We start from the raw sequence: 21,930 nt of genomic DNA, 5'->3' as shown, positions 1-21,930 counted from the left end.
TCTATTCCATGCTTGTTCATCTTGTCCTGTGCCGGCTCCTGCAGACAGACAAGCACAGCATTCCACCCCAATCGGAGGAAATTCTCTTCATTAACACTTTCTTTTGCAGAATCAACTGAGCAGGTCCTGAAGTTCTGCACTTTAAAAAGCTTCCAAGTGATCAAATGCTGCTAGTCCACAGACCACCCCAGTAGGGAGAGAAATGCCCACAACCATCAGCTGCTGGGGAATTAACAGCGGCACCTGGTTCGGGGAGGTAATTAGTACAAATCTATCCCAGGCAAGAGAGGGGCGGGGGCTCAGAAGCGCATGCCCAGAGTAGGACTCTGCTCTGAGGCTGGACTCTGGTGAGTCACAGGCTCACTAGTCCACAGTCTCTTCATCTGTTTTTCTTTTTAAAGGTAGCAATAGCACCTTTCTAAATGTTATTTGTAACGTCAGGTAGGATAATGTATGAAAGCATTTGGCACAGTATTCATCACATGATAACCCCTCAATAAAGGGTAACTACTTCTAGATTTTTCTGGAATGAGTAAAAAAAAAAAAAAAAGGCTTGATGAAGCATAACCTGAAAAATTCGAAATTAATTTTGAATTAAATATTAAAGAGAACTCACTATTTAAAATAGGCAAAACTTTATTTTGGTGTTATAAATACCTCAAATGCATCTTGTGAAAAATTAATGTTTTCAATCTAATTACAAGCCTTTAAGTTTAAATCTTATCCCCTTAGGTGGTGCTATTTGAACAATCATGAGATTAATAAGATAGATTTAATTATAAAGTACATCCCTTTCCCCCGTGGTTTCCATGTTTCAGGTTTGAAAATCATTATTTCTTTTTACTGCATCTGAGGAAGCGGTATTTTACTGACTTGTTGAGACACGGGTAGAGGTGTTGAGATTATCGATAGGACAGAGAATACGCCAATGCTCGTGTTGTTCAAAGACAACTGAATAGATAATGCAAAGATCTGGAAACCCCATATCAATCCATATCTGGTCATTCACGTACCTTGTTTTCTTGACCTGAATGCTGCTACTGAGTTTTTCCAGCACGTATTCACCAGTGTCATGATTAATAATAAGCACACAGTCTTTCTGATACGGCCGTTTGTTCCCCTTGAACACAGTCATTGGTGGTGTGGATCCCTGGATGCCACAAAAGTAGAAGATCAAACTAGACACACCCGTTATGAATTTTAAAACTGAATTTACAAGTGACTTCATAAGTATCAGAGCTACTCAAACAGAACAGAATGAACCGATTTCTATTTTAACTCCTCTGGCTTCCCAGGCAAAAAGGAAAGGGAAATAATCTGGCAGGAATCTGTAACTCTGCAACCACTTCTCGGTAATCAAGAAATGTAATATAAATTTTCAAATTACCGTACATTTCTCTAAAGATTCAAAACACGTTACAAATAATGGCAAGGTGTGAACTGATCAAAATAGACAAACCATTACTTGATACTACACTGAGTAGAACTTTCATTGTGAGAAGTAAAACTAGTAAGTGATCTCTGTATTTCCTTGTAATTTCAGAGTCCAGGGCTTCCCCGAGTGCCAAGGAGCGCATCCTCTAGGGGCAGCTCCTTATTCTGTTTGGCTCAGAGTAAGTACATCCTGCCATTCACCTGCCTGAGCCCTTCCATCGCTACCCTGCTGCTCTGAGACCAAAGAATAAAATCTTTGGCCTTCTGCCTCCCCTGGTCCCCCTCAGGCCTAGGCTCCGCAGGGTGCAGAGCAGAAGGTGGTCAGCCTCTCTCAGATCCTCGAGCTCCTTCTGGCGGGGCTTCACCAAGGCTTCTGCCGGCAACATCCTGCCCCTTCCTCTCTTTCAATTATTCGACCTTCAAATCTGCTCAAAGGTCACTTCCTCAGAGAAACCTTCCTGCTTTTCTAAAATAAATGCAGTGCTTTTTATATTTATTTAATTCCAGACCATAAGCTCCCCAAGGGCAAGAAATGTGCTAGTTTTGTTCGAGATTATATTCTCAGTGCTTAGTAACAGGCCAACACATGGTAGGTGCTCAATTAATATTTGACATATATAGGATTTAATTATATGGAATAAAAAAACTGGTTGGCTCCTGGACTCCTTATTCATAGAGTAAAAACTTAAGAGTTGGAAGGGACCTTAGAGACCATTTATCTAACCCCTTCATTTTACATTTGGCAAACAAAGATCCAAAGGGAGATGATGTAATCTGCCAAAGGCAAAGAGCAATGAAATAGCAGTTGGAGCTGGCAGACAAGTAATTTCTACTCAGCATGAAGCTTCTTGTCCAGAGCCTTTTCATCCTATCACTGGTTACCAAGACCTTATTATGTTTGAGGACAGGGCTATGACATCCAATGACACATGTTCATTAAAAGCACTCTGTCTGGTCCTTCAGGCTTTGTGATTATGGTGCTGCCTTGGACAAAGCTTCCAAAAAATAGTCCCTCTCTGCAGGAGTTCTCAATTTTGCTTTTAACTGGGTTCCTCATCCCTAAATTAGCTGAATGGGCTGATCCTCTGGTTCTTGGATGAAACTTTCAGCCTGCATTTCACCCTTTGCCAAATATATGAGAGATGTCAATTCTGCTTCTGCCTGTCTTAACTCCTGGCTTGGCAGTGCCACACGCCTCAACTCTTGTTGCTATAAACCAACATGGCATCAAGGGCTTTGCTCTTCAAAGCTGCCTGAGGGAAAAGCTAGGATGATCTGAAAGACGGGCTAGAGGGGCTAAGTATCTGGACAGGAACCTTGTCCACGTTGTAGCAAATGGGGGAAAAGGGAGCTTGGGGAAAATGGCAAAGAATCATTTCTACTCAAGCACCTGAGAAACATGAATTCCACCCTACCCCATCCCCCAAACTCCCTTTTTCCTTACGTTGGAATTTTTAGAAATCTAGAAGTCTTTAAATAGTAGGAAATTCACATTGCAGTACATAGAGTATGAGGATTCACTGTGCTTCCACAGTGCATAAACTTACAGGGATATGTGGCAGTGTGATTGTGACTTCATCTCCTTTGCCAACCTGAAGCTCTCCTTCACAGGAAGTGTCTATAGATGCTGGCTTAAAGTCATCTAAAGGGAAAAGCAAAACATTTATCCAGCAGTTACTTACACTAAGCCTACTGGTCATTCTTATTTAAGAATGAAAATTTGTTAGATAAATGAAAAAATACAAATGTAAAACTTAAAAAAAAAAACCCTATTTCATTGTGGAAAACTACCCAGAAACAAAAGCAGAGGAAATAGTACAATAAGCCCCTGTGTACTGTCACCCAGCTTCAAAAATTAGGAACTCGGGGACAATCTTGTGTTCTCTATACCTCCTACCTACTTTGCCTCCCATCCCCACTGGATTACTTTGACGGGGGGAAAAACAGCTAGAATTCACATACCATTCTATTAGGCACAGATATTCCCTTATCCCAAGTGACAGATGTAAATTATGTTTTGTTAGGATTGTTGTGTACAAGATCAAAAGCTACAGAGCGTATTAAACAGATTCTGTGACTGTAAAACCCTATTTGAAACAAGGTCCCAGTATCATATAAGCGGATTTCATTTTCCAATAGAAACTGTCAAAATGAGGATTTGCCACACTCAGGTCTTCTAAAAGTACAGAACAGATGGGTGAAGTGTATCTCCAAAGGTTAATCCTGCCCATATCTCTCAATTGCTAATATATACCACGAATAGCCATCTTATTCCATTCTGCCATAGACTGGCCTCAAACTGCAAGACAGGTGCATATTCTGAAGGGTCTCATTTAAATTCCACATTGCTCTTCCTCTACTAAAACATCAATTTAGTAAACTGCTCAGAAAACGATGCTCTTATCACATTCCCAATATCCTCCCTCTGAAAGAACTGATCTGTCAGTAGAGACAGCAATGGTATGGCAAGAGACCACAGAAATATGGAACTTCATTATCTAACACACCCTCTTCCAATGTGTTGAGTCACATTTATTAGTTCCTTAGGCAAAAACAAGTCTTAACCAGCATTAGGGCTGACGGATACCAGAAAAGCTTGTGAAACACAGAAGGATGCTCAGTCAGCCCATCCCTAACAGCCAAAACTTTACCCAGGACACAGAGTGGACGTGCCCTCCCTCAACAGATCTGTAATCATGTAGAAAAAGAAGGTCCAGCATAACGACTATTTGGACATCCTTTATGCCTCCTTTCCTCTGCTTCCAAACATAAATCAAGCTTTAACTTATACCAGTTTATTCTTCACTCACATGGGGCTCAGTGCTGAGTTAAAGTCTGGGAAGTAGAGGTGACCTCAAAAGACAGCAAAGTCAAACGAGGTACAGAAAGCTGGAGGAGGAAGACGGGTGGAGCGCACAGAGGCTGAAGACTCTTTGAGGCTGCCAGGGGGAGGAAGCGCAGACTCAGGGTGACCGAGGAATCAAGGCTAAGGAACACGGGGAAGCGGAGAATGTAATAGGAGGGAATCGATAAGGCTCAGAAGCAAACAGGAAGAGTCCTTTAAACGTGGAGGACCCCGGTCGGGTCATCAGAAAGGGGGAAGGATTTGAGGGAGAACTGGAGTCTGATGTGAAGTCACAGTCTTTCAGTAATTAAAGAGGGGGTAAGTTTCGCATAAGGAAAGGCTGGGCGGGCGGATGAAAAACAAAGGAGCCAATACCCAACGGAAGAAGTATTTGGGACCACGAGGCAGATGAACAGTTGGGAGTGGCGAAGGGTTTGGTTTTGGGAGTGAGCTGGAAGTTGGGGGGGGGTGGATCGAGGTCCAGGAGGATCTGGGCGAAGAGAGGAGGGAGCTGACGTAGGCAGGAGGTTCCCTGGGCTTTGGAGGGCTGAGGGAAGAGGAGTCAGGTTGGTAAGAGGCGGCCGAAGAGAACAGAGGGGAGGGCTGGCTTACAGCGAATGGTGTGGAAAGAGGCCCGCGGCCGCTTCTCGAAGCTCTCCCCAAGCCGCAGGCAGTGTTCCTCGCGATCCAGCAACGGGTTCGCGGTCCCGTTCATGGCCCCGCACGAGCCTAGCGCCCGGACCGGCGCTCTCCTGGCGCAGCCGCGACCCGAGCTTCCGACACCGGCGTCCGGGGAAACGAAGCTCCCAGAACAGCGCTCGGGAACGCACGGCGAGCGGAGCCGGCACCCACACGGGGCCGGAAGCAGGTCCTCTCCTCCGCGGCGGGGTGGGAGAGGATTGCGCGGAAGCAGGGCCGCGGGACTTCCGGCGTCGGGGAGGGCCCTCTGGGTGCGTGGCGGAAGTGGCGGGGGCGGGGCCATGGCCGAAGGATTCCGCCGGGAAAGGTTTCTGAGGCGGGTTCGTCCCGGGGCCGGAGCTCCTTGATTTTTACTTCCGAGGCCGGGACGGGTCGAGGGCTGAGTGCGTCCGTCCCTACCCGTCGAGGTGAGTGTAAGAACTGATGACGGTGAGCCCGAGCGCGGCGAGCTAGATGAACTCGTGCCAGCGTGGCCAGCTCCCCGCAGGCTCTGGCGGCCGGGGCGGCCTAGTTTCCCCCGAGCGTCCGGAGCCCTACCGACCGTACCCTATGCGTCACTGGCCTCTTGTCCTTTACGCATTAGTGGAGGAGCGAGAGCATCAGCCCCTGGAAAGCGACGCTCCCCTTGGTTCTTGAGGTTGGCCTCCTGGGGGTGCGATCAAAGACTCAGGCTGCCGGGCTTAGCTAGTAATTTCCCCCCGAAACTGAGTCTCGGATCCTTGGGAAACGATCACCCCACTTGACCACCCGTAGCCGTTTCGGGAAGCTCTTATGGTTGTTTTAAGTCACCCTTTCACGGGCACTAAAATTTGATGTTTCCCCCCTTACATTTCTCAGCCAATTCTTGGGAGGGTCCTTTTTCTAAACTAAACCGATTTATTAATAGTTGACTTGTTCTGGTTTGAACTAGAGTTTGGTGCGTGAGAGCCCTGGCCACTGAACGTAAGGCCTCGGAAAGGAGGGACTCTGTCTTGGTCTTCTTTCTGACCGACGTCTTGTATAGTGGGCAGGGTTTTAGTGTAGTGTCAGCCTATAGAATATGGCGAATTGAACTGTTTGGTGGAAGAACTGTTGTAGAGCCCCTAACCAGAGTCTTAAAAACTTCCCTAGTACCACTAACCAGAATCTCCTTTTTTCTGCAAAGGACCCAATGCTGCCTGAGGCTTGAGCCCGACAGAAAAACCACACCTGAAAAAAAAAACAAACCACAAATCCTCCTATGTCTGCAGTATCAGCGTGGATTCCTCAGGTTCTTCAGGGTTGGAGATCCTTCAACAGTGTTAAATATATTACCGTCTACTTAGGAGATGGCTTCTTTGCCAAGGAAGGGGCTGCAGGCAAGGATTCTGAGCTCTGAAGAAGAGGAGAAATTAAAAAGAGACCAAGCCTTAATGTCTGATTTCAAACAGCAAAAACTGGAAAAAGAGGCTCAGAGGAACTGGGACCTTTTTTACAAAAGAAATAGCACTAACTTCTTCAAAGATAGACACTGGACCACCAGAGAGTTTGAGGAGCTCAGATCATGTAGAGAGGTAAACTAATATTGCACCTTATTTGAGTTTTTCATTTAAAATGTGAAGAGGAGTGTTTATTGCCTTCCTACAGGGAATGTGAAGTAGAGAATTTGAGTCAAAATGCTTTGCTCCTTAGGGATACACTGTTTGGTCTCCATTGGATTTAGTAGGTCCTGGGTTATATGTAGGAAAGAGAGCTTTCGAGGACATTTTCTGTTTCTTAAAGCCAGTCTAAAAGTCATAAATATTAAATTGATACTGAGTGACTTCAGTGATAGATTCAGATTCATAATAAAGACGATGAACACTTTGCCATGGCCCTTTTCTAGAACTTCACACGTGTTGTGTAATTTAAGCCTTAAAGTTACACTGTGAGGTAGGCATCTTTGTTATCCCCACTTGTGGGTAAAATGGGGCACAAAGCTCTTTTAAGAGATTTGTCTAATGATAGAACACGATGAGGGGGAAGTCCAGATTTTAGTGCAAGCAGGTTGGTCCCAGAGCCTATTCTTTTAGCTGTTATGCTGTGTTTTCTTCTTTTTCTTAATGTTTATTTACTTGAGAGAGAGAATCCCAAGGAGACCCCATATTCAGTGTGGAGCCCAATTCTGGGCTTGATCTCATGACCATGAGATTATGACCTGAGCTGAAATCAAGAGTCGGATCTCTGGGGCGCCTGGGTGGCTCAGCTGGTTGAGCACTCGACATCACCTCAGGTCATGATCTAGGGTTCATGGGTTCCAGGCCCACATCAGGCTCTCTGCAGTCAGCGCGGAGCCCACTTTGGATCTTCTGTTCTCCTCTCTCTCTCCCCAGCTCCTGCTTGCCCGAGTCTCTTTCAAAAAAATTAAACATTATAAAAAGGGGGCGGGGGGGATGCCTAACTGACTGAGCCACCTAGGCGCCCCTGCTATGTTTTCTTTATACCAAGCTGCGCGATGTTGGACAAGTAAGGTATCATTAGCTTTAGGTTTTCAGGTCAGTTGTTTACTGTCCGCTCTATAGGGGCAGAGACCTTGCCTCTCATGTTTGGAGACATATTCTTGTAGTTTGATTTCTTTCTCTGTGATGCAAGCGACTTTGCATTCTCTTTCTCCAGTTTGAAGATCAAAAATTGACTGTGCTTGAAGCTGGCTGTGGTGTTGGGAACTGTTTATTCCCACTTTTAGAAGAAGATCTGAATATCTTTGCCTATGCCTGTGACTTCTCTCCAAGAGCCGTTGAGTATGTCAAGGTTGGTGCCTCGTCCACGTATTCTGTTATGTTGCTGTTTTCTTAGATTTCTTTGACCCACCCTCTCTGGCCATTTGCTTAATTCTAGTTCTCTCTTTGAAGCTAACCAGCTAAGACCACCATGAATGTGTTTTTTGGTTTACATACATGTATCATACTTACAGAAACACAGCTTTGGGGCACTTGGGTGGCTCAGTTAGTTGAACATCTAACTCTTGGTTTCAGCTCAGATCATGATCCCAGGGTCGTGGATTAAGCCTCAGCATGGAACCTCCTAGGGATTCTTTTTTGCTATACACCTCCTCTGCTTGTGCTCTCTCTGTCTCTAAAATTAAAAAAAAGGAAACACAGCTTTATTCAGAAAAGTAGAGGGGTGCCTGGGTGGCTCAGTTGGTTAAGTGTCCTGCTTGGCTCAGGGCGTAATCTCACGGTTCGTGGGCTCGAGCCCCGCATCGTGCTCTGTGCTGACAGCTCAGAGCCTGGAGCCTGCTTTGGATTCTGTGTCTCCCTCTCTCTTTACCCCTCCCCTGCTTGTGCTGTCTCTCTCTGTTTCTCAAAAATATGTAAATAAACATTAAAAAAAATTTAAAGAAAGAAAGAAAAGTAAAAAGAACTACCATATACTTATACCCAAATTGAATGATTGCCAGAATTTTGTACATTTGCATTATAGACTTTTTCTTTGCTGAAGTATTTTAAATTATAGATGTCAAGACACTTCCATCCCAAATATGTCTGCATACTTACTAAAAAAATAAGGACTTTTTCTGCATGGCTGCAATATATGTAATCCCCTAATGTCATTAACATTCAGGATGGATTTAGATTTACCTAAATAGTCCCAAGTGTCTTTGATAGCTGTTTTTAATCAAGGACTAAATCTTGTACTTCTTAATGTACCTTAAATCTCCTTAGCCTAAAACATTCCTGCCCTTCCCCTTGACTTTTTGTCCACGGGGATTGAGCTTTTGAAGAGCAAGCCATTTTCTGTAATTCAGTTCCACATTCGATATTGGTCTGACTGTTTATTCATATCATTGTTCAACTTGTTTCTTTATCCTTTGTATTTCCTTTATTGTAAACCAGAAGTTAGATTTAAACCAGGTAAAATATTTTTGGCAAAATTCTGTAATAAGTGATGTTGTATCTTTGATACTGCATCCTGTCAGGAGGCATTAATGTCTGGAAACCACTAGAAGTGATGCTAGCTGTAGTTTTGATCTCTGCATTAAGGAAGTAACTACCTAGTTCCTACCTAAAAAGTACCTTCCTAAGGGGTACAAGTATTTACCTTTTGCTATTAACAAATATGTGGGGGATACTTGGGCAAATATCTAACTTCCCATCAACCTCTCACAGCTGTAGGATCCACTAGAAGTTTTTCAGCCGTGGTATTACGTTGTACTATAACTTGCTGTCTTCATTCCACGTCCTATCTTGTAGAGTTTTTATTTATTTCATTCATTCAGTCATTCATGTACTTATTTGGTCTCAGAACATACAGGTCTACTCTATGTTACTCAGCTGTTGTAGTATTCCATGGAATGCATATACTGTGCTTTAACAGTTACCCTGTTGATATTTGTTTGAATCATTTCTAATTTTCTATTCTTACAAATAGGGCTAATATAATCAGCATTATGTGCCACGCCGTAAACCATGAGTGTGCACTTTTCTCTGTGGTGATGGAAGAATTCCTTGGAGAAACTATACACATACAAGTTTTCATATATAGCAGCTGCTATTCTGTCTGTGCCCTCAGTGTTTGATATCAGTCTTTTTTATATCTTCTAATCTTATGGGCAAAAGTGATACTCTATAATTTAATTTGTTTCTCCCTTGTATGTGTAAATAAGCATTAGTTTTTCTTCTGATTGTGAGTTTCTTTATTCCACATATATTTATCAAGAGCCTAGCATGTGCCAGTCACTGTTCTACACACTGGGACTAAGTCGTGAACAAAATACAAAAAGCCCTCAGGTGGAGCTTGTATTATTGTGTGAATTATCTGTTCATAACATTTGCTCATTTTTCTGTCATTTCCATTAGGGTATATTCTGGATATTCTGTTCGTTTTTTACAAACATTTCTAGTTTACTTAGCATTGTTTTATGGTTTGTCTTTTTACGGGATTTAAAAAAATTTTTTCCCTATTTTTTATTTATTTTTGAGAGACAGAGACAGCATGAGCAGGGGAGGGTCAGAGAGAGAGGGAGACAAGGCTCCAGGCTCTGAACTGTCAGCACAGAGCCCGACACGGGGCTCGAACCCACAAACCATGAGATCGTGACCTGAGCTGAAGCCAGACACTTAACTGACTGAGCCACCCAGGCGCCCCTCAACGGGATTTAAACTGTGCAAATTTATTAATTTTTTCCTTTTGAGGCTCTAAGGTTTTAAGTCTTGTTTAAGAGTTCTATAGCCTTCTATGTATTTCTAAAGTTTTGGTTCTTAGGTTTTTTTAATATGGAAAAATTTTGACCATTATTTCTTCAAATATTTCTTCAGCTCTGTTCTCTCTTCTTCTGAGATTCTAATTACATGTGTACTATACCATTTGCTGTTGTCCCACAGCTCTTGGATGGTGGTTTGTTTTGTTACCTTTTTTTCTCTTTGCATTTTCAGTTTGTGTAATTTTTTCATCTATCTTCAAGTTTACTGACTCCTTAGGTAGTAAATGTTCATATTGATGAGCCTTTCAGAAGCAGTCTTCATTTTTGTTACTGTGTTTCTGGTTTTTAGTTTATCTAGTTGATTCTTTTTGTAGTTTCTATTTCTCTGTTCAAATGACCTGTTTGATCTTTTTTTGCCTATATTTTTAATTAGAGTGTTTAACTTATTAATTACAGTTATTTTAAATGCCCACACTTTTAGTGTGATATGTGAGTCTGGTTCTGATGATTGCTTTGTCTCTTTAGACTGTTGTTTCTTGCCTTTTGGTATGCCTTGGACTTTTTCTTTGCTGAAAGCCAGGTATGTTATGTAGGGCTATGGATACTGCGGTAATAAGGATTTGTCATAATCTAGATTGTTTGAAATCTGTTATTGTTACAGTTACCTGTGAGGTTTATCGTTGCCATGGACACGGGAGACTTCAGAGTCCTCTGGTGCCTTGGTTTATGTCTCCCCTTTTGGCTTGGGTCTGTTCTTCGTACTGTTCCTGGGAAAGATCCTATCTCTTGCAACCTTCCCAGCTACAACCCACTGTTGTTAGTACCGCTGGAGACTTGTGGTAAGGTGTGGGAGAAGGGATTGTTATCTGATGTTCTGAGTCTCAGTTTTCCAACTGTATAGTGGGCCTGTGTCTCAGGAGCGTGACCTTCACAAGTGTGTCTGCTGCTCTAGGACTAGAGCTTTCCTGTCCCTTTCCTCCCTCAGGAGGTATAACTAGTGTCCTCCTCTATGGTCTTGAGGCCATTCCCCCTTCAGATTAAGACTAGGTCTATCAATCCCTCACCACTCCACCAAACAAACAAACAAAAGACTAGGTCTGGGGCTGCTGGTTCAGTCTGAAGAGCATGTGACTCTTGATCTCAGGGTTGTGAGTTCAAGCCTTATGTTGGGTTATAGAGATTATTGGGGAAAAAAAATTAAGAATGGGTCTGAGCGGAGCAGTTTCCTCCCCTCTTGGCAGTGGCATCACCCTAAAGCTGCAGGCTTCAGGTGACCTTTCCCCTGTAGTTTAAATCTTTTTTTCTTTAAAGGAGAAAGCTTAGCGCTAGATGGAGCATCATCTTCTCTGAAAGTCCTGTGATGTTAGAGGAAACACCTATAAAAAGATGGGAAATGTCCTTATTACTTCAGTCCCCAGAGGCTTCACACTATCACATGCACACTCAGTCTGCAGCAATTTATCAGATTTCTAGCTTTATCTTTCTAGTCTGGGGGTTTCTGCCTCAGGTAAGCAAATGCTTTGGTCCTGTCTCTGCCAGAAGGCACTTGTCTGTCTCCAGATTCTTTCACCTCTATTTTTGATGGGTTTACAAAAAAGTCATGACTTGGCTGGCTGTCCACCTTTTTTCTTATTGTAAGGACGGGAACTGCTTTTTATACCTCTGTACATCTTCGAACTCAGCCTCTAACCTTTAAGTCACCTGGGTAACCAATTATCCTTTAACACAGTGTGTAGCTGGTTGTTCTGACACAACAAATTGAATGAGAAAATCCACTTTTCCCTGATAATTATCACTTTTATTGTCTACCTTTTTTGATATGTCATCTTTGTCACTTGTTTCTTGTCATATGCAATACTAAATTCCTCTGTATACATGGGTCTGTTTTGGGGACTCTGATATGTCTTTGTGATCTGTGTCTCCGTTCTCAAACCTCATTCTCTAGGACTGCACTTTGTAATATGCCCTGAAGTCCAGTAGTGTACCTTCTCCTCCATTGTTCTTCAACTTGAAAATCGGCTCGACTGTTCCTAAAGTTTTTTGCTTCCAGATCGATCAAATTTGCCTTTTTGTCAAGTTTCTAGAAATCGATTGGGATTCTATTGAGACTGCATTGGATTTAGAAGTGCATTTATAGGTAGAATTAATGTCTTTTCAATATTGAATCTTCCCATCCAGGAACTTTGTATGTATTGGAGTCCTTATTTACATTATAGAAAAGTTTGATATTTTTTATAATGCTCTTATAATACCTTAGATTTTATGATACTCTTTATAAGAGTATTGTATGTATCTTTGTTGATAATGCTTTTAAACCCACCCCCCAAAATGTACAGGAACACAGGTGTAAAAAAAAAAAAAAGAAGAAGAAGAAAAGTTAGGTTTATTTAGCTTGCTGTCTCAAGGGAAAATATGCCCAGAACTGTGGGAGCATCTCCATGAGTGGATTGGGAAGGACTTCTCAGAGGATTTAGGCTTGTAATGGGTGATTTCATGGGAGGATTAAAGAAGCACAGGTCAGTTTTGACTTATCTCTTTAGAAATATGTGCTTCTAGAATGCTCAGGTTTGAACATATGATAGCCTGTGTTCTCTCCTCAGTTAAAGATGATTGGTTAAAATGAAACCTCGCCCCTCCTAGTCATATTGAATACTGCGTGCGTTAGCTGCAAATGGCGCATTACTCAGTTTTATTCAGTAATGAAGTCATCTTTGATTTTGTGTAGCAGTGCACAAGTGAAAATAGGATCTCCTTGTATTTTTTCCCATGGGATCTCCTTTTGATGTGGTATTTTTCTGTGTGTATCAACATGAATGTTGCATTAAAATTCTATTCTTTTTCCCCCTTCTCTAGCAAAATCCTTTATATGACACAGAAAGATGCAAGGTGTTCCAGTGTGATCTAACCAAAGATGACCTTCTGGAACACATGCCCCCCGAGTCTGTGGATGTTGTCATGTTGATATTTGTACTCTCTGCTGTTCACCCTGATAAGATGCACCTTGTCTTACAAAACATTTACCAGGTTAGTAATTTGGAGCTTGGAGGTTGGACATGCTGATCTTTTGGTTTACCACCCCTCTGAGGCTCATGCCTAGATTCACAGAGTCCTCTCATTCTAACGAGGTATAGGCCATGCGGTCAGTGTAGGGAAGGGCTTCTCTTACATAAAACATTCACTTTGAATTCTGCTTTGTCTGGTAGCCATCACTGCTCTTCAGTTTGGCCAGCTTTGGAGCGAGGATGATATGGCAGTTACCTGGCCTCTGTGCCTGGAATAAATGCAGGCAGTCCCTGCTGTAAAAGGAGAGGAAGGTATGGCTTGAGGTCAAGAATGCAGAGTCTGGCTTCGGAGTGCCTAGGCTCAAAACCTGGCTTCCCTGCTCAGGCAAGTTCCTTTCCTCCCTGAGCCTCAGTTTTATAACCTGTGTAATACTGAGATACCAGATTGTATGAAACACATGAAATATGTACAAAGCACCCAGAACAATGCCTTGAACGTGGTAAGTGCTGTTTAAAAATTAGCGGTTGTTGTCACTGTCATCGTTATTATTAGAAGGAGGAGAAGCCAGACTGCTCTGGCCGTTCAGAGGCTGCTGTAGCCCTTGGGAAGTAAAGCATCACTCTCAAGTCATGTGACTCAAGACAGATCACCTCATCTTTCTTCCTTGGGCTTCAGTGTCCTTGGCTGTAAAATGGGGGCGTCTGCCAGGGTTATTGTGAGATGCAGGTGAGATCATGACTGAGGCTGCTTTATAAACTGCAGTGGAAGCTCTCTAACCTGTGGCAATAGTGTTGATTAATTTAAAAGTCAACTAAATAAAAAAATCATGAAAAAGGTGCATTCTTACCTTAAACATTTCATTATAACTTAAAATATGTCAGCACTCTTCTGTCACTCTTTTGATGTCGAACCACAGCCCTTTCTTTGAGTATGTGGCTACGCACCATCTTTCTTACCGTCTTACGGACCACGTACATAGTAGAATTTTGGCTTCTTTAAAAGTGGGACAAAGACTTAAAAACAATTGGAAAGTAATGTGAGGGCAGATTTTTTTATACTTTTACCCAGACTTACCTTTGATTCCCCCATAACTAACAGCAGTTTGTTCAGGGCACCTCTCTCAGATCTTTCCAAAAGTATTCAGTGTACTTTTCATAGAAAATAAAAATGCTCTTTATTTGCATTGCATTGTTTATACATTCACGTATAACTCTAAATCTAAGTACAGTTGGTGTAAGCAAGTTTGGGAACCAACACAAGTGACCAGTGATAAGCATACAGGTGACCTGGGGGCCACTAACTAGCAAGGGCACACATTCTAGAAAGCCTGTCAAGCCTCACCTGTGCAGTGAGGCAGGGGCTTCAGTCAGTCTGCTTTATAAAAGGGAGAAGAGAACATTCAGCAAGTTGAAAAAGTAGATGTTTTACATGTTTTTTAAGTAGTGAAACAAGTTTCAAGACACTGGAAACCTTTTAGGGAGTAATCATTCTGAAGTAAAACAATATTTTTAAGAAATTCAGATATTGCCACGGTGGTTTCAGCTCCCTGCTTGTGAAGTTTTGTAAGGTTGTTTTCTCCTTACTTCCCCTTTCCCTGCCCCTGGTATCTGAGCAGATGAGAACCCAGCATATCCCCACAAATGGGCATGGGACTGAAGCTGGGTAAAGAGGGAAGAGAGGGCATCAGGGAAAAGATGGTAGGATCACCTGATTTGAAGGTCCAGGTGAGGGCAAAGGGTAGTAAAAGATGGGGAAGTAGAGAGCTGGAGAGATGGGGTAGGGAGGTGACCAAATGATTTGTATGACTCTGAGAGGCTGGAGGGGTTATGCTTTTTAGTGTTGACAAGACTTCAGGACATCACCGTGGGAGTGAGTGGTTTAAAAGGGTGGAGGGACAAGATCTTGGAAAAGTTCAAGTCATTAAGAGGCCAGCATATTTGGAGGGATAATCCACATATATTGAAATTACTCTGAACTAAGAATGGAGTAGTATAGGATAGAGTAGGATAGGAGAATAAACCAGAAACATTCATCATGAAGCAGGGAAATGACGCTGGAACTAACAGATGACAGGATTAAGGGATAGCGGATGATACCATCTGATGACAAGAGATTCAGAGCTGGGGATTTCAGGGAGGAGAGAGAATACACGAGAAAGTAGCAGTCAGAAGCATGAAGGGCACCAGCCTCATGTCCAAGCCCAGTGGTACAAAGGTGAGGAGACAAAACACGGCCATGACTTGAGAGATTGCAGGGAAAACAGTGTCCTCAGGGATAGTCGTTAGCTCTAGAATGTGAAGGCGACATTCAGAAGAGGTGGATGGTAGTGATCTCACTGATGGAAGGGCTCAGGGATGGGGAGAACTAGGAGATGGGGACAGAATAAGGAGCATCTGGAACGTGCTGGGGTTAGAGTGCCGACTATCCGTATTTCTTTTCAGCATTATACTGACGGTCCTAATCAGCTCAAAAAGCCAAGAAAGAAAATAAAAGATGGGGGGAAAATAGGGATGAGAGATAAAACTCATTTGCAAGTAATGTAATTATCTACTTAGAATATATTAAAAGACTACAAAAGTCTAAGAAGAATGTATTGTACTTGATGTCACCGAGCTATACATTTAATAAAAGAGTAACATGCATTGTGCAATCTTACTTTTCCATTTAATATTATACATTTTTAATTTTTTTAATTTAAAAATTTTTGTTTGTTTATTTATTTTGAAAAAGGGAGAAAGAGAATCCCAAGCAGGCTCCACAGTCAGCACAGAGCCTGATGTGAGAGGCTCAAACCCACAAACCATCAGATCATGACCTGAGCTGAAACCAAGAGTCAGAGGCTTAACTGACTGAGTCACCCATGTGCTCCCCTGTACATTTTATTTTTTGTTGTTGTTTGATTGTTTGGGGAGGTTTGGTAGGGTTTTTTGTTTGCTTTTTGAGCAAACTGACAAGGTGATTTTGAATTTACATGAAAGAACAAAGGTCAAAACACTTTTGAAGAAAAACAAGATGGGAGAGATCTATACCAGATAAAAAGACTTCTTACTGCTACAGTAATTAAGACGGAATGGTGTTAGCAGAGGGACAAATTGAATGTAACAGCTTACAAATAGATGTACGCATATATGGAGATTTGATATATGGTAAAGGTGACAACAAAGATCACTGAAAATAGAGACTGTTCAGGAAGTGATGCTGGGACCACTGGGTGTCCATGTAGGAAAGAATGATGGTACTCCTCCTGCACATCCTATACAAAAATTGTTCTCGGGTGAATTAAAGACTTAAGTGAAAAAGACGTAAGTTTAAGCCTTGCAGAAGAAACTACAGGAAAAAATCTTTATGACCTCAGTGGGGAGTTTTCTCAAAAGATGAGTCAAAACATTGTAAGCATAAAGAGGATTATAATAAAAGTAGGAGTTTTTGTTCTTCAAAAGACAATATAATACAAAGAAACAAAAAAAAAAGTTGGGAAAATAAAGTCTATAAAACAGTTAAAAGATTAGTACCCAGAATACGTGAGAAATTCCTGTGAAAGAAATACAAAGAAAGAAAGAAGAAATACAAGCAAATTAATAGAAAGATGGGCAGATGTGAATAATCATTTTATTGAAGAGAACACATATGAGAAGGTCACCTCAGCACCGCAGGAAATGTAAAATAAACCCCCAGTGAGATACCGCTAGGCTAACCGAATTAGAGACGGCTGACAAAGCCAGGAGTTGCCTGTTCTTGATTTAATTGGAAACAACAGGGACGCCTCCGTGGCTCAGTCAGTTCAGCACCGCCTCTTTCAGCTCAGGTCACCGTCTTGTGGTTTCGTGAGTTTGTGCCCCACGTCAGACTCTGCGCTGGTAGTGTGGAGCCTGCTTGGAATTTTCTGCGTTTGTCTGTCTGTCTCTCTCTGCCTCCTCCCACTCACGCTGTCTCTGTCTCTCCCAGGATAAACTACTAAAAAATTTTTTAATGGAAACTTACAGTATATTGTTTATGGCTTGATTAGTTCTGAAACGTTTTTTTGTTGAGTTGAGCCATCTCAGTCCTCAGCTGGCCCCTGTTGTAGCCTTTCTTTAGTAACAGATTCCATTTCAGCAGTTACCATTTCTATTTTTACTCCCAGGAGAGATCTTTTTTCAGCTGATCTGAATGAGTTCACAGCAGTAGTAGATTGCCGTCTCTGCCATTATACGTACTGCATCATGCATTCATTTGAAATGATGTGCTTCACCTGAAAATTACAGAAGGAGAAACAATCTCTCAGCCTCTGACAGTAAGACAATAAGCCTCTGACAGTAAGACCCAAAGGTGGGCAGCTCTGAGGCGCCGCATGAACAGCCACAGTAATAAGCTGTTGTAAGATACTGTAAAATGTTAACACTGAGCATTTTTAAAACTAGGTTTCAACTTAAGACAACCTTAAGGTTGAATTCCCATATTTTGGGAATAGAATGAAGTAAAAATAGACAATTTGTCATCAGAAAACCTGGATATTTTTTATGTCTGCCAGTGCCACCAACTTGCCTTGAAATCCAGAGAAGTCACTTTGACTCCGAGCCTTACTTGCTGTAAAGCGGGTATAATACACCTTTCCCCCGTCCCTTCCCTCCCCTCCCCTACTTTTTAGAGTCCTTTGGAGAATGAAGGAATATATAGTGAAAAATGCCTGTCAGCTGTACAGTGCCATGATCAAAGGAGGCATTAGTATTGAATTTACTGTTTTACAGACAAGAAACCACAGGGATGAAATTACTTGCTCAAGGTCATTCAACTAGTTATGGAAGAACTGGGATATGACTCAAGATTTTCAAATTCCTGAGTGAGTGCTCTTTCCGCTGTCCATTGGAGCCTGCCTTCCTTCTATAATTAAAAATAAGCCTTTTTCATATAAACTAAGTTTTTCAGAATTTCCTCTTCATAATCATTCACATTTTTTAAAACTTAGCATTCTAGACTAAGATAGGATGTGTTTTTTTTTTTTTTACCCAAGAGGCTCTTAATATTGATATTTAAAATGCATGCCCTCATTGATAAGAATTTACCAAAAGAGAAAACTACAGCTCACTTGAAGATATTAGGGGAAATCTTTCATACCCTATTCAAGAGGAAATAGGTCAAACTGCATAAAAGATCTAATATGTCATGTCTTAAAAATCATCTTATTGTTGTGATGAATCAGAATAAGGTTTAATTAGGGTGCCTGGGTGGCTCAGTTGGTTAAGTGTCCAAGTCTTGATCTCAGCTCAGATGTGTGTGTGTGTTTTTTTTGAAGTGTTTTATTTATTTTTGAGATGGAGGGAGGGACAGAAAGAGGGGGGAGGAGGGAGAGAGAGACACACACACAGAATCCGAAGGAGGCCCCAGGCTCCACGATGTCAGCACAGAGCCTGACTTGAGGCTCAAACCCACGAACCATGAGATGACCTGAGCTGAAGTTGGGACATTTAACTGACTGAGGCACCAGCACCCCGATCTCAGCTCAGGTCTTGATTTCAGGGTTGTGAGTTCAATCCTTGCCTTGATCTCTGTGCTGGACGTGAAGCCTACTTTATAAAAAGAAACTACAGAATAGGGTTTAATAAAAGTAAAGTCCCCTTTTAAGTTCACTCGTATTTGGTAGTGTTAATGCATGTTGAAAGAATTCTCACATAAAAAGCAAATGTCACAGCACATCCCACTTTCTCTTCATTCTGAAAAGCATATGCTATTTGCTTTGTAAGCTAGAGGTAGTTATAATACCCACACCCTGCTGGTGCCACCTCCCAATTTTTGAGACACCTGCTCTGTGACGCGGGACTTCCAGCTGGGCCTGCCCCAGCCCCTTCCCTACACTACTGCGCTGACCTGAGGACCGCTCATACAGCGCATGTGGGAAGAACCCTCGGTTACCCCTCCGCCCCTTAGCCTCTCTTGTCGGTAGTGTGAAGGGAATTGGAATGACCCCTCCCCCGGCCCCTCTCCAGGATCGCAGGTGTCTCCGATTCTACAGTGTCATGCCTTTTGACCCAAATGTGAGTCTTGACTCCCCCCACTTTGTGGCCGAGGTGTGAATCATGTAGAAATCGCTTATGTAGTGTCCATTTCTTTATCTCCCTCCCTCCCTCCTGTCTAATGAACTGCCGAGTGCTCTCATTAGTGTGGTGGGCAAGCTCTGCATAATTGTAGCACAGTGAAACCCAGGCTGACACTTAGAATGAGGAAAGCCAGTTAGAATCAGAATCAAAATGACATATTTTTTTAAAGGGCCAATTTGACTTCAGGGTCATATACTAGGAGATGGCCAATAAAATGTCAGGAGAACATGTCTTAAGATAATAAGACTTTTACTTTATGTCGTTAACATTTTAATTAATATGACACTGAACCCTGTAAGTGCTCAAGTATCCCTCTAATGCATGGGGCCCAGCAGGTCTTGCTGTACCTTTGATTAGGAGGCTCTTTTTCCTTCCAACTCTGGATGGTCAGTCTCGTTCCTTTCATAGATATCACAAGTGAAAGTTATTTTAATCCCTAAATCAATCAGATTGTATTTTATTTGAGCAAGTTTTATTTGCCTGGGTTCCCCAGAGTTATGTGCCACCTGCTTTTGTTTCATAGGTATTGAAACCAGGCAAAAGTGTCTTGTTTCGTGACTATGGCCTATACGATCATGCCATGCTTAGGTTTAAAGCTGGCAGCAAACTTGGAGAAAACTTTTATGCTAGACAAGACGGAACCAGATCGTATTTTTTTACTGATGGTAAGGTTAATGGAATTTATGTTTCCTTGCTCGCATTATCACTGTTGTGCTGGTCGGGGATCGGGGGCGGCTGCACGTGGCGCAAGGTCCTGGATGGAACGGTCTCCCGATGCACACCACATAGTGTCTGGGATGACAGGGACACAGCCCCAGCCATGGCGAGCTCACAGGCCTCTTCTGGCGACTGTCTAGTTAGTGGACAGGCTCTGACATGCCTCGTGGCTGCCCTGCCCGGAAATGTGCTGGAAAATCAGGGCAAATCAGGATCTTCAGTTTGTTACATCACAAAGAAAACAAGATGCCAGGCTGGCTCAGTCAGAAGAGTGTACGGGACTCTTGATCTTGGGGCTTGTAAGTTCAAGCCCCACATTGGGTGTGGAGGTTACTAAAAATAAATAAATAAAAAGCAAGTAGGACAGGATAATGCCTAGAGATTACATTCCCAGGTCATAAGGCAAGAAACCTTTTTTATAAAGGTTTTAAGTATGAAAATTTACTATAGAGGTCTTTAAAAAGTCACTTTTTAAAAAATTCCTCCTTCACATTTACTCATTTTTGAGAGACAGAGCACAAACAGGGGAGGGGCAGAGAGAGAGGGAGACCCAGAATCTGGAGCAGACTCCAGGCTCTGAGTGGTCAACACAGAGCCACCCAATCCAGGGCCTGAACTCACGAACCGTGAGATTATCCTGAGCTGAAGTCGGCCGCCCAACTGACTGAGCCATCCAGGTGCCCCTAAAAAGTCACTTTGATAAGGGAAGCATCCAACCACTGAACATTATTTCAGTCTTATACTACATATTTTGAACATTAGTTTTAAGCCTACTTAATAATTTGGACCACAAAATAATTACCTTCTTGAACTATTTTTACAACCACTTGTATTTCTTGAAAATGAAATCAGACATGAGTGATTACCTTTACAACTGCAAAGCCATAAAATGTCAGGTGAAAAATTAAAAATTTTCATGCTCTGATTCCTGAAATCTCAATGGAAAATAATTGAGCAGACGCAGTGATATCTGCAGAGTATGTCCGAGCACATTCTTGGGAGTAGCACCCTAAGAGTCTTCATTTTCGCTACATACCCACTCTGTTTGTTTCAGTTACCATGTAGTGATATATTATTATTTGGGTTAAATTTTCCTTATGATATGTCACTGAAGAGGGATTCCCTCACGCCCCCCACACTGGTCACAGATTTTCCTCCTTCGTATTAGGGTAGATGAGGTTCTAGGAGAAGACTTTGTATGAATCTAGCCACTTTGAATTTTGTTTCTTTTCACTCAGACTTTTGTATTTGGGGACTAATAATTACAGTAGGGCAAAGTGGCCATACTCCAGGTTGTCCTTAAACTTTTCTGATGAATTATTTAGTTGGGGGTTTCTATTTGGGTGTGAGATGAGAAGTAGGAGTGTGTTACTTTCCAAAACAAAATCTTATATAAATTTTAACACTGGAGTTTTTGTTATATTAAGAAAATACCATTACCCCTGTCCCCCCTCTTGACCACTGCAGAGTAAATGTAGAATCAAGACCATGAGCATTGCAAGGGCGCTTGAGTGGCTCAGTTAAGCATCCAACTTCAGCTCAGGTCACGGTTTCAGGGTTTGTGAGTTCAAACCCTGTATCAGGCTCTGAGCTGTCAGCACAGATTTTGCTTCAGATTCTGCGTCTCCCTCTTTCTGCCTTCCCCTGCTCCTTCTCTTCTCTTTCTGTCTTTCAAAAATAAGTAAACAAAAAGCCATGAGCATTGTTGATCTGCTTCCTTACAGAATTCCTGGCTCGTCTTTTTCTGGACACAGGTTATGAAGAAGTGGTGAACGAGTATGTGTTTCGCGAGACAGTGAATAAAAAAGAAGGCCTGTGTGTGCCGAGAGTGTTCCTTCAGAGCAAATTCCGGAAGTGTCCTAAGAACCCAACACCTGCGACCCTGGGCCTGGGTCACAAGTCTTGACCTTTCACGAGGTTGACATTTGTGCCTCCCCTTGAAGAGGAAAATTTATTTTTTTAATTTTTTTAATGTTTTATTTATTTTTGATACAGAGAGAGAGCATGAGAGGGGGAAG

General features: G+C 42.3%; 2 protein-coding genes across 7 annotated transcripts in view; one reads left to right on the top strand and one right to left on the bottom strand.

The window, feature by feature from the left end:
- The window catches only part of EAF1 (ELL associated factor 1), an 18,098-nt gene extending 12,595 nt beyond the window's left edge, over positions 1–5,503 (bottom strand). The window contains exons 1-3 of one of the 4 annotated variants that reach the window (XM_029940325.1): positions 4,892–5,503; positions 2,982–3,076; positions 1,014–1,150 (exon numbers count right to left, since the gene is read on the bottom strand). In XM_029940325.1, the coding sequence (XP_029796185.1) occupies positions 1,014–1,150; positions 2,982–3,076; positions 4,892–5,261 (602 nt within the window). In that variant the 5' untranslated portion in view covers positions 5,262–5,503. The remainder of the gene's footprint in view (positions 1–1,013; positions 1,151–2,981; positions 3,077–4,891) is intronic. The other 3 variants (XM_029940328.1, XM_029940327.1, XM_029940326.1) reach the window with 3 other exon arrangements.
- METTL6 (methyltransferase like 6) lies at positions 4,579–21,930 on the top strand. 3 transcript variants are annotated; one of them, XM_029940330.1, is made up of 6 exons: positions 4,579–4,597; positions 6,123–6,510; positions 7,592–7,726; positions 12,972–13,142; positions 19,719–19,860; positions 21,637–21,930. In XM_029940330.1, the coding sequence occupies exons 2-6, from the start codon at positions 6,286–6,288 to the stop codon at positions 21,816–21,818; spliced, it is 855 nt and encodes a 284-aa protein (XP_029796190.1). In that variant the 5' UTR covers positions 4,579–4,597; positions 6,123–6,285; the 3' UTR covers positions 21,819–21,930. The 3 variants fall into 3 exon arrangements, with proteins under 3 accessions (XP_029796190.1, XP_029796191.1, XP_029796189.1); XM_029940329.1 differs by lacking the exon at positions 4,579–4,597 and adding an exon at positions 5,236–5,385; XM_029940331.1 differs by lacking the exons at positions 4,579–4,597; positions 7,592–7,726 and adding an exon at positions 5,235–5,385.

Source organism: Suricata suricatta, chromosome 5, assembly GCF_006229205.1.
Source record: "Suricata suricatta isolate VVHF042 chromosome 5, meerkat_22Aug2017_6uvM2_HiC, whole genome shotgun sequence".
In the NCBI taxonomy this organism is placed as follows: domain Eukaryota; kingdom Metazoa; phylum Chordata; class Mammalia; order Carnivora; family Herpestidae; genus Suricata; species Suricata suricatta.
Note: the sequence above shows the minus strand (reverse complement) of the source record. Positions and strands in the feature narration are given on the sequence as shown.